Source organism: Bufo bufo, chromosome 8, assembly GCF_905171765.1.
Source record: "Bufo bufo chromosome 8, aBufBuf1.1, whole genome shotgun sequence".
NCBI classification, from domain to species: domain Eukaryota; kingdom Metazoa; phylum Chordata; class Amphibia; order Anura; family Bufonidae; genus Bufo; species Bufo bufo.
Window position 1 is genome coordinate 203,513,721 of NC_053396.1, and position 16,383 is coordinate 203,530,103.

General features: G+C 45.1%; 1 protein-coding gene across 2 annotated transcripts; it reads left to right on the forward strand.

Moving 5' to 3' along the window:
- The first annotated feature begins 4,689 nt into the window (after nt 1-4,689).
- LOC120977821 (histone-lysine N-methyltransferase PRDM9-like) lies at nt 4,690-12,661 on the forward strand. Of its 2 annotated transcripts, none has more exons than XM_040405949.1 (3): nt 4,690-4,768; nt 9,895-10,698; nt 10,774-12,661. In XM_040405949.1, the coding sequence occupies exons 2-3, from the start codon at nt 9,987-9,989 to the stop codon at nt 11,202-11,204; spliced, it is 1,143 nt and encodes a 380-aa protein (XP_040261883.1). In that variant the 5' UTR covers nt 4,690-4,768; nt 9,895-9,986; the 3' UTR covers nt 11,205-12,661. The 2 variants fall into 2 exon arrangements, with proteins under 2 accessions (XP_040261883.1, XP_040261884.1); XM_040405950.1 differs by having other exon boundaries at nt 4,696-4,768; nt 9,892-10,698.
- Nucleotides 12,662-16,383: the final 3,722 nt, after the last annotated feature.

Below are 16,383 nucleotides of genomic sequence, written 5' to 3' on the forward strand. Positions count from 1 at the left end.
ATGATCTATCCTCTGGACCCCCGCCGATCAGCGGCAGCGGCGCTCCACAACGCCGCGGCCTTCTCACTGTTTACCGCAGGCCCAGTGACATCACGACTAAGCTCTGTTCACTTGAATGGAGCTTAGCCCCGCCCAGGCCATTGATACTAGTCGTGACGTCACTGGGCCCGGCGGGAAACAGCGCCGCTGCCTTCTCAAACAGCTGATCGGCGGGGGTCCCGGGTGTCGGACCCCCACCGATCAGATGCTGATGATCTATCCAGAGGATAGATCATCAGTTTAAACAAACTGCAGAACCCCTTTAAATTCTATTGACTTAAATGGGAATTCTGGTTGTGACAAGTTATGGCCTATCTACAGGAAAGGGGATAACAATTAGGTTGGTGGGGGTCCTACCGCGTGGACTTCCGCAGATCATAAGAATCACGGAAATCTCCAGAACTCCCATAGAGATGAATAGAGCGGCAGTGCATCTACTTGACTGGCCGCTCTGTTTATGTTCAGGCCTAATGTTCTGGATCGGCGGGATTGCCGATCATGGACATTTCCCCCCTCTGAAGACTTGGTCAAATGTGACCAAAGCATCTGAGAGCGCAAAAACCCAGAAGCACTCGCTCCCGGGTGTGTAGGAACTCATCCTGGTAAGGATTGGGGGGGGAGCCGGCTGTTCTCCTGAACGATATGAGGCTGCCGTAGGTTCCTATGGAGATACTGCCTGTGGCAGAGCTCCACAGGAATATAGGAGAAGATTTATCAAAACTGGTGTACAGTAGAACTGGGTTAGTCGCCCCTAGCAACCAATCAGATTCCACCTTTTCATTTTGGAAAATAAAAGGTAGATTCTGATTGGTTGCTAGGGGCAACTAAGCCAGTTTCCTCTTAGACCAATTTGATAAATCTCCCCCATAGTGTAAATCTCATAGACCCCAATGCTAATCTGATGACTGTTTGTTCACGTTCCCTATGGGAACTATTTAAAAGTGTAAAAAATTATAAAAAATGTTTTAAAAAATATATAAAAATTCAAACCACCGCTCCTTCCTCAAAATAAAAAGAAATTTAAAAAAATGAATCATCATGAGCATCGCCACGTCGTACTATTAAAATATTTATCCCATACAGCAAACGAAAAAAAGTCAAAATGGACAATTGGCCGTTTTTTGGGCACTTCACTTCCTGTAAAAAAAGTCATACACCCAAAATGGTGTCACTGAAAAGTACAGATTGCCCCGCAAGAAATGAGCCCTCACACAGCTCCGTACACGTAACTACAAGAACGGTATGGGGGTCCGAAAAAGGCGATAAAAAGAAAACACACATTTTTCACAAAGTTTAATTTTTTTTTTTCAGTATTAACCCTTTCGGGACCAAGACATTTTTAGCAAATCTGACATGTGTCACTTTATGTGGTAATAAATTTAAAACGCTTTGACTTATCCAGGCCATTCTGAGATTGTTTTCTCGTCACATATTGTACTTCATGAAAGTGACAAAATTGAGTCAAAAAATTTCATTTTTATTTTAAAAAAAACATACCAAATTTACAATATTTTTAAAAAAAAATTAGAAAATTTCAATTTCTCTACTTCTATAATAGATAGTAATAACTCCAAAAATAGTTACTACTTTACATTCCCCATATGTCTACTTCATGTTTGGATCATTTTGTGAATGATATTTTATTTTTTGGGGATGTTACAAGGCTTAGAAGTTTAGAAGCAAATCTTGACAGGTCTGAAGTCACTTTGTGAGGCTTACGTAATAGAAACCACCCAAAAATGACCCCATTCTAGAAACTACACCCCTCAAGGTATTCAAAACTGATTTTACAAACTTTGTTAACCCTTTAGGTGTTCCACAAGAATTAATGTAAAATGGAGATGAAATTTCTGAATTTCACATTTTTGGGTGATTTTCCATATTAATCCACTTTTTCCAGTAACAAAGCAAGGGTTAACAGCCAAACAAAACTCAATATTTATGGCCCTGATTCTGTAGTTTCCAGAAACACCCCATATGTGGTCGTAAACTGCTGTACGGGGACACGGCAGGGCGCAGAAGGAAAGGAACGCCATATGGTTTCTGGAAAGCAGATTTCACTGGGATCATTTTAAGCTGCCATGTCACATGTGAAGACCCCCTGAAGAAACTCCACAAAAAGACCCCATTTTGGAAACTACGAGATAAGGTGGCAGTTTTGTTGGTACTATTTTAGGCTACGTATTGTAACAGATGGACCCTTTTATATTATTTTATGTTCGGCTGTCTGTACACCCCCCCCCCCCTTCCCCTTTTTCCTGTTCCATTGTTTCCCAAGATCAGGGCGGTGTCCCAGGGACACTGCCAGACCTGTTTAGCTGCAGTGTCCCCCCTCAACCTCCCATCAGCCCTTGCTATTGTCTGACCCCACCTTTCCTTGTATTATAGTAATCTATTCACCCTATTGTATTTAAATGAGGCTGTTGGGGGTTTGAAACCAGTAAAGTCAGTTGACTCCCAAACTGGGGAAATTGTCTCTTGGATATTGACCTGCTTCTTCAGCTACAAGGGGATTTCAGTGGACATACTGACGGTATGTCTTGGAGTTCCGCAACACATATGATTTTTGGTTGCTCTATATTACACTTTTTGTGAGGCAAGGTAACAAAAAATAGCGGTTTTGGCACCATTTTTATTTTTTGTTATTTACAATGTTCCTCTGACAGGTTAGATCATGCGGTATTTTTATAGAGCAGGTTGTTACGGACGCGACAATACCAAATATGACAACTTTTTTTAGTTGTTTGTTTCAGTTTTACATAATAAAGCATTTGTGAAAAAAAAGATTTTTTTGCGTCTCCATATTCTGAAAGCCAGTTTTTTTTTATTTTGTGGGTGACTGTCTTATGTAGGGGCTCATTTTTTTTGGTATGAGATGACGGTTTGATTGGTACGATTTTGGGGTGCTCATGACTTTTTGATCGCTTGGTATTACACTTTTTGTGATGTAAGGTGACAAAAAAATTGCTTTTTTGACACGGTTTCTATTTTATTCTTTTTACAGTGTTGAACTGAGGGGTTAGTTCATGTGATATTTTTATAGAGCAGATCCTTACGGATGTGGCAATATGCAATATGTATCCTTTTTTTTATTTCTGTAAGCTTTACATAATGATATTTTTGAAACAAAAAATAGTCTCAATAGTCTGAGAGCCATATTTTTTTTATTTTTGGGGGGATTGTCTTAGGTAGGGGCTTATTTTTTGCGGGATGAGGTAACGGTTAGATTGGTACTATTTTGGGGGGCATACGCCTTTTTGATCGCTTGGTGTTGCACGTTTAGTGATGGAAGGTGACAAAAAAATTAGTTTTTTTTAGCACCGTTTTTATTTTATTACGGTAGGTAGGGTATCATTTTTGCGGGATGAGATGACGGTTTGATTGGCACTATTTTGGGGGGCGTATGACTATTTGATCGCTTGCTATTACACGTTTTGTGATGTAAGGTGACAAAAAAATGGCTTTTTTGACACCGTTTTTATTATTATTATATTTTTTTTTTACGGTGTTCAGCTGAGGGGTTAAGTCATGTGATACTTTTATAGATCCGGTTGATACAGACGCGGCGCTACCTAATATGTCAACTTTTTTTTTTTTTACTTTATTTTGGGAAAAGGATGTTTTTGTTTTTTTTAAACTTTCATTTTTTTTGTAAAACTTTTTAATTTACATTTTTTTCACTTTTTTTTTGTCCCACTCTGGAACTTCAACTGTTGGGGGTCTGATCCCCTTTTATAATGCATCACAATACTTCCCTGCCATCGGGTCCCCGTCACAGCAGTGCGGGGACCCGATGGAAACCCCGCACACGTCTGGAGCCCGCATGTGCCGCAGTCAGCGCAAGGGTTAATGCGCCGGCGCATACAGCTGGGGTCCGGATATCAGTGACTGCTGGACCCTTAAGCAGCTCCTGCCCTATCAACACGCCGTACATGTACGGCGCTGGTCGTTAACGGGTTAAAATGCAAGCAAAACTATACATATGTGATATCGCCGTAATTGTACTAACCCGGAGAAAGAAGAGCACCTGCTGTCAGTTTTACCGCATAGGGAACGCCGTAAAAATAAAACCCATAAAACTGTTGCGGAATTGGATTTTTATTTTATTTTTTCCAGCTCCCCACTACATCATAGGTAATATTAATTGGTGGCATTAGAAAGTGCAGCTTAACCGCAAAATACAAACCCTCATCCAGCTGTGTGAACGGAAAAATAAAAACAGGGAGTGAAAAACTAAAACCTCAGGGGCTGAAAGGGTTAATTCACGTTTCCGTTTAGTTTTTTTTACAGCGCAACTGACAAGACTGTAAAGTCCTGTGGGCGGTGCACGGAATTGTGGGAATTGTAGTTCTGCATCAATAGCGAGGAGGCAGTATTTCAGTTTTAGAACTACAGTGACCAGCATGCCTCTCTCTGCCGGAGCCCGAGTGCTTTTCAAGTGCAGACCAGTTACTATACAGGTTCGCGTTAAGCATGAGGCAGAACTACAAGTCTCAGCACGCCTCCTCCTCCCCCCATATAAAAAAGCCGAGATCCCGCCGTTTCCTATCGGTCTCACACAAGCCGCTCTGTGATTGGCTCCCCGCTCGCGGCAGTTCTGCCTGAGCTCTGATTGGCTGAGAGAGGTCACCGGGTGCGAGGCAGCCAATCACGGCACGGCGAGCCCTGGAGTCGGTCACATGGATGTTGTTAGGTTGCGCGTCTCCTGAGTGGCGGCTGTGGGAAGCAGGTGAGTGGCGCCCGGGCGGGACCCCCGCACACGGATAGCTATACATCACAGCTTAGGCTATTTTATAACCTGACGCACGCTGGGACTTGTAGTGCATGCGCCGTGTGATTTGGGGGAGGGGGAGATTTCCAGCACTTTCATTGCTAATTTGAGGAATTGCACGGCATTCGTCACTGCAAAGCGGGTCCACATGGAGGTTTAACCTTAAAGGGGAGGGTTTGCGCAATTGCAAAACTACAACTCCCAGCATTCTCTGTGTGAGCGGGGCGCCGCCTGTTGACTGCAGCGCCGCTTATGTTTGGCTGTGCGCGGACTTGAAAAGGTGCATCGAAACGTAACCAATCAGGTCGCAGCTTTCATTTTCCAATGTGTCATTGAAGAATAAGAGCTGGAATCTGATTGGATGACTACTTAAAGGGGTTTTCTTATCTCAGCACTTGTGGCATATTGCAAGGAAAAGGGTACAACTACAGGGCGGCGTGCTGGGCCTGAAAGGGTCTCTGTATTTAGCTGGCTATGTGCCAATGTCAGCTGAACATAACTATATTAGTGCCATCTCACTGCCTGAGAAAAACTAACTTTTATAATATGCTAATTAGACTTTAGGAGCAGCGGGGGCGGGGCATTGCACCCGCTCTTAGAGGCTCTGTTCACGCCCTTCTTCTCTTGATTGACAGGGGCAGGCATCGTTGGTCTCCTACCTCCGACCGTGTCTGCTTTGTAAATGTCGCGCCGTTCCCTCACTGTAGGAGGGCGGGGCCAGAGGTGGGAGAACGGAGCCTCTAGGACAGGGGTGCACAACGTTTCCTGGTTGGGGGCCACATTGCCAGACTGAACCAATGACGAGGGCCGAAATAAGAATTTAAAGGTGTATTAACAACTGAAATATTGTACTTATGGCATATTGAAAACACATTATATAACATTAATATCTAGTTACACTTCCAGGACTCCCATCTAATGGGAGAAATACATGAAAAATACATGTGAGCAGCCACAAGACATAGGCATACATGTCTGTTACCAGATGGTTGGGGGCCGCACAGAATGGTATCAAGGGCCGCATGTGGCCCCCGGGCCGCAGGTTGTGCACCCCTGCTCTAGGAGCAGGGGCAACGCCCCCCCCCCCCCTGCACCTAGAGGCTAATTAGCATATTATAAAAGTTTGTTTTTCTCTAACGGCTTCCGGCAGTGAGATGGCGCTAATATATTCATGTTCAGCTGACATTAGCACATCGCTCGTGTCAGCCGGCCTAATACCCATTTTTCAGGTGACAGAAACCCTTGAACTCCATTCACTTCTGTGAGAGTTAAAAAATGGCTTAGGAAGCCGACCTCAGAAGTCCTGTAGAGGTGAATAGGGATAACTGCGCATGCGCTGCTGCATTCATGAGGGACAACAGATGGGACATCCCCCTACAACTTGTCCTTTACACCCCCCCCCTTCCATAATGTATGTAGGTTAGCGCTAGATATACTGATAAATCTGTCCTTATGGAAGAGCACCGTATGTGATCAAGTTGGATGTGTCTTAAAGGGCATCTGTCAGCAGTTCTGTACCTATGACACTGGCCGACCTGTTACATGTGCGCTTGGCAGCTGAAGACGTCTGTGTTGGTCCCGTGTTCATATGTGGCCGCATTAATGAGAAAAATGATGTTTTAATATATGCAAATGAGCCTCAGGAGTAGGGTTGTTGCGGGTATCGAAATTTCGATACCCAATTGATACTTTCGTCTCGGTATCGATACAGTATCGGGATTTCCATTTTTTCGATACTGGGCTGCGCTTCTGCGCAGTCTAGTATCTGCGAACATGAGAGCACTGCTGTCAGCAGCACAGGGGAGAAGGAAGCAGTCTCTCCCTCCCCCTGTACTGCTGCTGCTACCAATGAACGGAGGAGGGGCGGGCGCACTGCGCCACCAATGAACGGAGGAGAGGCGGGCGCACTGTGCCACCAATGAACGGAGGAGGGGCGGGCGCACTGCGCCACCAATGATAGGACTTTTCTTGGGTCCGGACTTCGTTAAGTATTAGGCTACACAGAGCGGCGCCCAGAGATGTCCCAGCACTTACTATTAGTCCTGGGCGCCGTTCCGTTCGCCCGCTGTGCCCCATTACTGTCTCCTGCTCCATATACTAATTACTATCAAAGCAATGGGGAGGAGACATCAGCTTCTCTAGTGGGCGTTCCTTCTCCCTGAGCTGCGATTGGACAGCGCTACAGCTCAGGGAGAAGGAACGCCTCGGAGAGAAGCTGATGTCTCCTCCCCATTGCTCCGATAGTAATTAGCATATGGAGCAGGAGACAGTAATGGGGCACAGCGGGCGAACGGAGCAGCGCCCAGGACTAATAGTAAGTGCTGGGACATCTCTGGGCGCCGCTCTGTGTAGCCTAATACTTAACCAAGTCCGGACCCAAGAAAGGTCGTCTTTAACACATAATACAGGAGGCGGGTGCCGGCAGCAGAATCACATAGCTGGCACCTGCCCCTGACAGGGAGCTGCGATCAGCGGCAGTTAACCCCTCAGGTGCGGCACCTGAGGGGTTAACTGCCACTGATCTGCTGCCAGTACCCGCCTCCTGTATTAAGGGGTAATTATCATTGGTGGCGCAGTGCGCCCTCCCCCCACCTACCCCATTAAAATCATTACTGGCACAGTGCGCTTAACCCCACTAGTATTAAAATCATTGGTGGCAGTGGCCACAGGGTCCCCTCCTCTTCATTGGTGGCAGTTCCGATCGGAGTCCCAGCAGGCTAATCCTGGGGCTCCGATCGGTTACCATGGCAGCCAGGACGCTACTGAATCCCTGGCTGCCATAGTCGGCTCCATGCTGCCCTGTGCACAAAGCACAGAGCAGCAGGGACAGTGTATAATCCTATTCACCCTGATAGAGATCTATTAGGGGTGAATAGAACAAGGGATGAAAAGATCCCAGGTTCTGGCCCCTAAGGGGGGAAATGGTTATTAAATAAAAAGTGTAAAATAAAAAAAAGTTAAAAAAAACACACCAAATTATTAAGTATAAATCACCCCCTTTCCCAATTTCACATATAAAATATATAAACAATAAATAAATAAACATATCGCCACGTCAAAAAAGTCCAAACTATTAAAATTTTTAAAAAAAATGTATGCGGTGAACGCCGGAACAAAAAAATAAAAATAAAATAGCGTGATGCATTTTAGAAATGCATTATGCACGTGGCTTTTTTTGTTTATTTTTTCGCGTGGTATCGAGTATTGCAATACTTTCTTATGGTATCGAAATCGAATAAAAAATTTGGGTATCGCAACAACTCTACTCAGGAGCAACGGGGGCGTCGCCATTACACCTAGAGGCTCCGCTCTTTCTGTAACTGCCGCGCCCTCTGCACTTTGACAGGGACAGGCTGTGATGACGTTTTCACACCTGGCCCTGTCAATCAAAGTGGAAAGGGAGCAGCAGTTGCAGAGAGAGCAGAGCCTCTAGGAGTAACGGTAACGCCCCCGTTGCTCCTAGAGGCTCATTTGCAAAAAAAGAAAACTTCATCTTTCTCAGCAGTGCGGCCACATATGAACCTGGGACCAACACAGATGTCTTCAGCTGCCAAGTGCACATGTAACAGGTCAGCCAGTGTCATAGGTACAGATGCCTTTAAATTCCTGTCATAGGTTGGTATCTCATGGGATGGTGTCTTCAAAGGGCGTTTGTTGGGATCATTGTAACACATTTTTATGGCTGTTACCAAAAAACGGTCCAGTAGAGCAGGCCAAGTACCGCCATAAAGGTGAATGATAACATACTGACTGCCTGCAGCTGCCACAAGGGGGAGCTAACTGCATGTAAATATGTACAGCTGCCACAAGGGGGAGCTAACTGCATGTAAATATGTACAGCTGCCACAAGGGGGAGCTAACTGCATGTAAATATGTACAGCTGCCACAAGGGGGAGCTAATTGCATGTAGATATGTACAGCTGCCACAAGGGGGAGCTAACTGCATGTAGATATATACAACTCCCACTGAAGTGCAGAGATAGAGCTCCCCCTAGTGCCTGCCAGCTGAAGTCAGTATAAATACATATACAGTGAGCTCCCCCTACTGGCTGTCTGTAGAAAGCATGAATTATGAGGAACTCTTACAAAAGTTGAAGTTTGAATTCGTAATGGCTCAGCAGTCCCCTGACGTACATGCTAGCATCATGGCTGAGGGCAGTGATTGGCTGCCTGGGGCTTGTGAATCTACAGCATGGCGTATCATCGCTCCAGGAAAATGAGGACCAGCACTGCAAATGCAGGGGATTTTTAAAGTAATTTAGTTGTTTTTTTTTTACATTTTTATTGCAGGTAGTTTAATTTGTTAAGAGGATTGTCAGGGTCTATATTTATTATAGGTCATCAAAATCAGATTGGTGGAGATCCCACCTATGGCAACCCCATCGATCAGCACCGCAGCGCCATACATTGTGGTACTGAATGGGAGGGAACTACAGTACCGCCCACAGCCACTACATGATGTGCGGCGCTGTGCCTGGTAAACAGTGAAGAGGCTACAGTGTTCACAGGAGCCCCTTGAAGGGCTTTACCATCTTTGGTCACTCAGCCTTCCCAGATACTGCTATGACTAACTGTTCCTCCCGACTCTCCCATATACCTGCAAAAAAACTGTATATTATTCCATATGACGTCTTTTTGGAAAAATATGACGTCTTGGATGGAAAAAACTAGGCTAGTGCTTGCTGTGAGCCTCTTGGCATGGACCAGTTCATTGACTTTATTGGGTCCATGTGCAGTCCGCTGCCCACACAGATGGAAAATACTGTTGTGCGAATCAGACCTACCGTAAATCCAGTTTATCTCATATCGTACCCATTTACAGTCAGAGACGTTCTCGATATGATCACTTGCACATCGAAAAGACCACCAAAAACGACATGATCGCACCAAAAACGACATGATCGCAGTTGTCCTTACATAGGTTGTAAACCTGTAGTGGTCCACTTGTGGGGTTGTGTCACCACAGCTGGAGAGCCGCTGATGTGCACAATAGCTCAGTTTTCATACCATTCACATTTCACTTCTACCTATGTAGTATAATATGATGTTGATGGTAATTTATATATTTGTATTCTCTCCAGCAGATTCTGAACACCCAGCCTAGTAAAAAGAAAACAAAAAAAGTTGACTCGCAGAACCTTTTAACTTCTCCACCTTGGAGGCAAGCGAAAAGCCCATGGATCGAACAAGAAAAAGACTTAAAGAGAAATCTTTACGAGCATCAAATAAGCTGAAGAAGTCAAGACCTAGGGATGGAAGCTGTAGTAGTACAGTAGGTAGTGCAACCTTAGAAGATCAGTCAACAGAATTTAGGAAAGATGATAATCCTAACGAAAAGAAGGCCAAGACTAATCGGAGGGGTAGACCAAAAAAGGTTGGATTAAAGAAGTCTGTAAAAGAAAAGAAAGATCGCCGTAAAGAATCAAAATTGACCAAACGAGCACGAAATCGGCCGTCAAAGTTCTATACTTGTGCGTGTGGTAGAGGCTACACCAGCGTCTCTCATCTCCATAGACACCAGAAAACTCATGTAGGAGGTGACGTAGGTAGTGGTCAGCATTTTGGAGAACATGAAAAGCCTTTTCGATGCCTGTGTGGGAAGATGTATTCCATCAGTTCTAATCTGAACAGACATCAGAAGACATGCCAAGCTGGATCCACGACACCTTCCGATGCCAGAAAAAACCTATATAAGCCCTATGCCTGTGCTTGTGGGAAACGATACACCTGCAAATCTGATCTCCACAGACATCAGAAATCTCACTTAGATGGAAATAAGAAAAGAGCCAAGACTTATATGTGCGACTGTGGCAAGAAGTTCAGAGTTAGGGCACGTCTGTTACGGCATCAGAAGACACACACCCAAGTGAAGGTCCAAATCCAACTCGATAGTGACCCTGAAGAAGTTGACCCTGAAGAAGTTGACCCTGAAGAAGTTGACCCTGGAGAAGTTGACCCTGAAGAAGTTGACCCTGGAGAAGTTAACGAGGTGGAAGCTCCAGAGAGGGTTAAACCATACGCTTGTCTGTGTGGAAAAAGCTACACTTGTAGTTCTCATCTCTACCGGCATCAAAGGACTCACCATGACGAGGACTTCTCTGCAAGGTCAAGGTATTGGGCTACAGAAATGGAGAAACATTATAAATGTGATTGTGGTAGAGCCTACACTTCTGCCTCACACCTCTTCCGACACCAGAAAACTCACGAGACGATGGAGTTTATTGTAGATGACCCGGACTGTGATAGCGACGTCCACAATGAGGACTTTGGAGATAAGCCTTACCAGTGCGAATGCGGCAAAAGTTTCATATTATGGTTTTCTCTTATGGTGCATAAAAGGATTCATTGTAAAGCGAATCTTCAGACCTCCTCTGGGCAGGAGGACAGTCCTTGATTCTCCACTCCTCATCCACCAGGCGATTAGAACTGAAGAGCCAAGGTCTATTCAGATGACTAGCTGGCCAATATTCATATGTCTGTCATTTTTATAAAAAAAATAAAAAAATATATCACTTACATTAAAGAATTTCTCAATATAACCCCGGGCCAATTCAAAAACATAACAACATAATCCCCCTGGTGGAGCGAAGAAAAAAATAAAATAAAAAAATTCCCCTGCAACCATACAATCTACCATGAAGACCATATTTTGGACCATACTTCCAACTTATTTTTGGGAGGTGTATCTGATCTTTTCATATACCTTCACTTTATGAACCAAGCTGACCCGGTTATTGATGCCAGGAGCGGCCCTGGCCATCCACCCACGTGCTATGTTCTGATCTTCTGACATCTGATACTTGTGAAGATTGTATATTAACGTCCCGGGCCACAATAGGGGTCAAATATTTGGATAAGAACTATACATCTTTGCAATGATATAAGACAGGACCATAATGTTGACTGGGCAGGTTTTATTCTAATTGTATCAGGAATGGAAGACCTCACCTTTTTTTCCCCTCACCTTCGGGAAAAAGAAATGCCCCTCTTAGGGCAGTATGATTTACCAGAAGGGGGGGGGGGGGCACGTCCACGTCTTATGAACTAGCTAAAAGAGCGTCTCTGACTCTGGAGGACTCAGCATGAGAACTGTGTAATTCTTCATTTCTCCTGTGGTGGCGCAGCAGCAAACTGAACTCCCCTCATGCAGATTACAGCTGGACGTCCCTGCAGCGTTGCACCATGTGATCAGCTTATCGGAGGACGGACTCGTCTAATAAAAAGGGACTGTTTGTTTAAAGCGGACGGTAACTGCAATTACAAAGCAGAATCGGTTTTTCACTTTTTTTTTTTTACTTATATTTTTTTTTATTCATTTTTAATCACATGAAAAACAAAATGTTATCGCTTGGGTGACATTTTACGAGGGCGAGTCAAGAATTATTTACACTCTGGCTGTAGAATTTATTTTAACCCCTTGGTGACCACTGTACATGTAAGGTGGAAGATGGCGCGCGGGCCCCATAGCCACCGGGTTTTTTCTTTAGGGCGAATGTATGTGATTAGCCATAAGGCCAAATGTGACCACGGCATCTGAGCTGCGCGCACCCGTGCCCCTAACAACGTTCCTCGGCTGAGATCGGGGAAGCTGGTATGTACCAGGGATGGCTTGCAGGCTCTGATACCGATCATATTCCGATGCTGGCCTGCAGGTGGCAGCACTGCATAGGAATACAGTGAATGGTGTGTTCTCTGATTATGTATACCCATCACAGAATGCAATTGACAATCTGATGATTGCTGGTTATAGTCACCTGGGGTGACTTAAATAAGTAAAAAAAAACAATGTATATGTATAAAAAATATAAAAGTTCAAATCACCCTCCTTCCCCCAAAATAAACAATATATAAAAAAAAAGGCAGGTATTGCCGCACCCGAAAATGCCCGTATTATTAAAATATAACAATATTTATTGCAAATGGCGTAACGGGGAAAAAAAATTGCCATTTTGTTGTCACTCCAAAAGTGAGCCCTCACACAGCTCCATAGGCGTAAGGCCCCTTTCACACGGCGAGTATTCCGCGCGGATGCGATACATGAGTTGAACGCATTGCACCTGCACTGAATCCGGACCCATTCATTTCTATGGGGCTGTGCACACGAGCAGTGATTTTCACGCATCACTTGTGCGTTGCGTGAAAATCGCAGCATGCTCCTCTTTGTGCGTTTTTCATGTAACGCAGGCCCCATAGAAATGAATGGGGTTGCGTGAAAATCGCAAGCATCCGCAAGCAAGTGCGGATGCGGTGCGATTTCCACGAACGGTTGCTAGGAGACGATCGGGATGGAGACCCGATCATTATTATTTCCCCTTATAACATGGTTATAAGGGAAAATAATAGCATTCTGAATACAGAATGCATAGTAAAAATAAAAATTTAACTCGCCTTAATCCACTTGATCGCGCAGCCCGGCTTCTCTTCTGTCTTCATCTGATCTCTGTGCAGGAACTGGACCTGTGGTGACGTCACTCCGGTCATCACATAGTCCGTCACATGATCTTTTACCACGGTGATGGACCATGTGATGACCGGAGTGACGTCACCACAGGTCCTTTTCCTCACAGATGAAGACAGAAGAGATGCCGGGCTCCGCGATCAAGTGTATTAAGGTGAGTTAAATTTTTTTTTATTTTTTTTAACCCCTCCAGCCCTATCTTACTAAGCATTCTGTATTAAGAATGATATTATTTTCCCTTATAACCATGTTATAAGGGAAAATAATACAATCTACAGAACACCGATCCCAAACCCGAACTTCTGTGAAGAACTTCGGGTTTGGGTACCAAACATGCAGATTTTTCTCACGCGAGTGCAAAACGCATTACAATGTTTTGCACTCGCGCGGAAAAATCGCGCGTGTTCCCGCAACGCCCGTGTGAAAGAGGCCTAACTGTAAAAAGTTTATAGGAGTCAGAATATGGCGATGAAAAGATAAAGGTTTTTATTTCTTTTCAATATTAAAACGCAAGACAATGATACAAATGTGGTAGCACCGTAACCGTACTGACCCGGAGAAAAAAGTAACAGGTAATTTTTACTGCATATAAAGAACGCCGTATAAACATACAACTGTCGGAATTACATTTTTCTTTTCAAATTCCACCCATTTCGAATTTTTTTGTCCCCACTATGCAGTATTAAATGGTGGAATTAAAAGCACAACTTGTTCCGCAAAAAAATAAAGGAAAGTTATGGCTCTGGGACGAGGAGGAGGGAAAAACGCAAAAATGGAAAATCTCAGCGTCCTCTGAGGGTTAATCAACTTTTAGAAGAGACAAACTCCTCTCCACCGTCAGGGCTGCGCCAGTTCACGTGTGACTGGGGTGAGAGACACGATGGCCGCCCCACTTCTGATTTGTACCAGATTTCCTTGTGGTCTGAGGGAGCGTCTGGTGTCACTATTTATCGAGGACTTTGCGCACACTGCGGGGAGAGGGTCGCGAACAAGTGCGCGTGATGGGATAGAGAAGAAGGAGCCAGACACCCGTCCACGACTGATGACAACATGGAGCGGGCACGTTAACTGATCCTGCTGGACCGTGGATCAAAGAAAAGCAGGGAGACTGTAGAAAAATGATGGGTTTGCGGATAGTTTTTGACTCGCCCTCGGTTTAGCAAATGGCACAAGGTCCTGAGTGCGCACGGTGGTGGCTTATTATAGAGTTTTTTTGTTTTTTTTCGGCGTCCGGTGGAGGAAGGTAAATTTTTGTTTTTCTAGGACTTCACCGATGAAAACCTCCATATGCCCCTATTAGGGCTCTTTCACAGGAGCGGATGCCGTGCGGGTAATCCGCTGCGTGAATGAGAGCCAAGCCGCGCTCCGGACAGCAGAGACACGGAGCATTAACATGACTGATTACGCTCCGTGCCTCTCTACTACAAAATCACGGTGACAACTTTATCTCACTGTGATTTTGTAGTAAAAAGATCAGAGGGGCACGGAGCGTCATCAATCCTGTTACTGCTCCGTGTCCCTGCTGTCCGGAGCGCGGCTTGGCTCTCTTTCACGCAGGAGATCATCCGCTCGTGTGAAAGAGCCGTACAAGTGTGTGCATGAGGCCCAACGTGACGATCGGACGCGGTGACCACCTGTCAGTACCAATGGAGGTTTGAAATCGATAGCCTGTCCTAAGCAGGTGATCAATATCCGATCACCGGGAGTCCGACTCTCGGGGCCTATTAATGGGACAGCGGCTATCTGCAAAGTCTTTATTAGGCACAGCGCCATACATTTGGTATTGCCTGATATTAGAGCTCAGTCCCACCCACTGGTAATAGGACTGAGCTGCAATACCAGGCTCAGCCACTAATGACTGTACGGCGCTGTGCCTGGTACACTCTTGCAGCAGCCTGTCCCGTCAGCTGATTGGTTGGGGTTATCGGGAGTCTGACCCCTGCTGATCTTAAAAGGGGTTTTCCAGAATTTTGACCCTTTTTTTTTTTAATTGGCCCCTGTAGCAGCTAATCGCCTGCTCCATGCCACTCCATTCTGGTGATCATTTGCGTGATGTCCCCAAGTGGCACAAGACTGAACAGAGAGACGTTCTGTCACCACCAAAGCCAGTGATTGGCTGCAGCGCCGCACATGACCCCGTCCGGAAGGTCACTGAATGGAGCCAGGAATCGGGTGATGCGCTGCAGAGGCTAATTAAAAAGGGTCAGAATCCTAAAAAACCCCTTAAGGCCTCTTTCACACGACCGGATGGCTATTTCAGTGTTTTGCGGTCCGTTTTTCACGGATCTGCTGTTCCGTTTTTTTGTTTCCGTTCCGTTTTTCCGTATGGCATATACAGTAATTACATTAAAAAAATTGGGCTGGGCATAACATTTTCAATAGATGGTTCAGAAAAAAACGGAACGGATACGGATGCATTTCCGTATGTGTTCCGTTTTTTTTTGCGGACCCATTGACTTGAATGGATCCACGGGACATGATTTGCGGACAAATATAGGACATGTTCTATCTTTCAACGGAACGGAAATACGGAAACGGAATGCATACGGAACACATTCAGTTTTTTTTGCGGAACCATTGAAATGAGTGGTTCCGTATACGGAACGCAAAAAACGGACCGCAAAACGAAAAAAAAAAAAAAAAACGGTAGTGTGAAAGAGGCCTGAGGCTGAATTCACACGGTCCGTGAGATACCGGACTGGCATCCTGCTTGGTGCAGAAGCGCACGGCGTCATAGCAACTAATGACTATGCCAGTCCGGTATCTCATGGACCGCGTGAAGGAAGCCTAAGTCTCGGAGAACCCCTTTAAGGAAGCGGTTGGCAGCCAGTGGAAGAGCCAGTCTGCGGACATTTATATATCATTGTGCGTTGTATCCCTGTACAAATAAATCTCGCTAAAATAATCCCGTCCGACGACTAATGCTTTCTTTATCTACATAATGCAGCAAGATTCCGTTAATCTGGCAACTGATAGATATAGCCCCATGCCGGAGTAGCAGGTGAACTACGTGATAATCCCGCACTCTTGTTACATAGGACTGCCTCATCCTGGAGCTGCACTACTGTGGGCCTGTGTCAGGGCTGAGCTACTTCAGTACTGTGAAATTTTTACA

Excerpts from the sequence above, each read along its gene's own strand:
- LOC120977821 (XM_040405949.1), top strand. The coding sequence starts at position 9,987 with ATGGATCGAACAAGAAAAAGACTTAAAGAGAAATCTTTACGAGCATCA. Across the intron at positions 10,699-10,773 it reads GAAGGTCCAAATCCAACTCG|AAGTTGACCCTGGAGAAGTT; the intron begins ATAGTGACCCTG and ends TTGACCCTGAAG.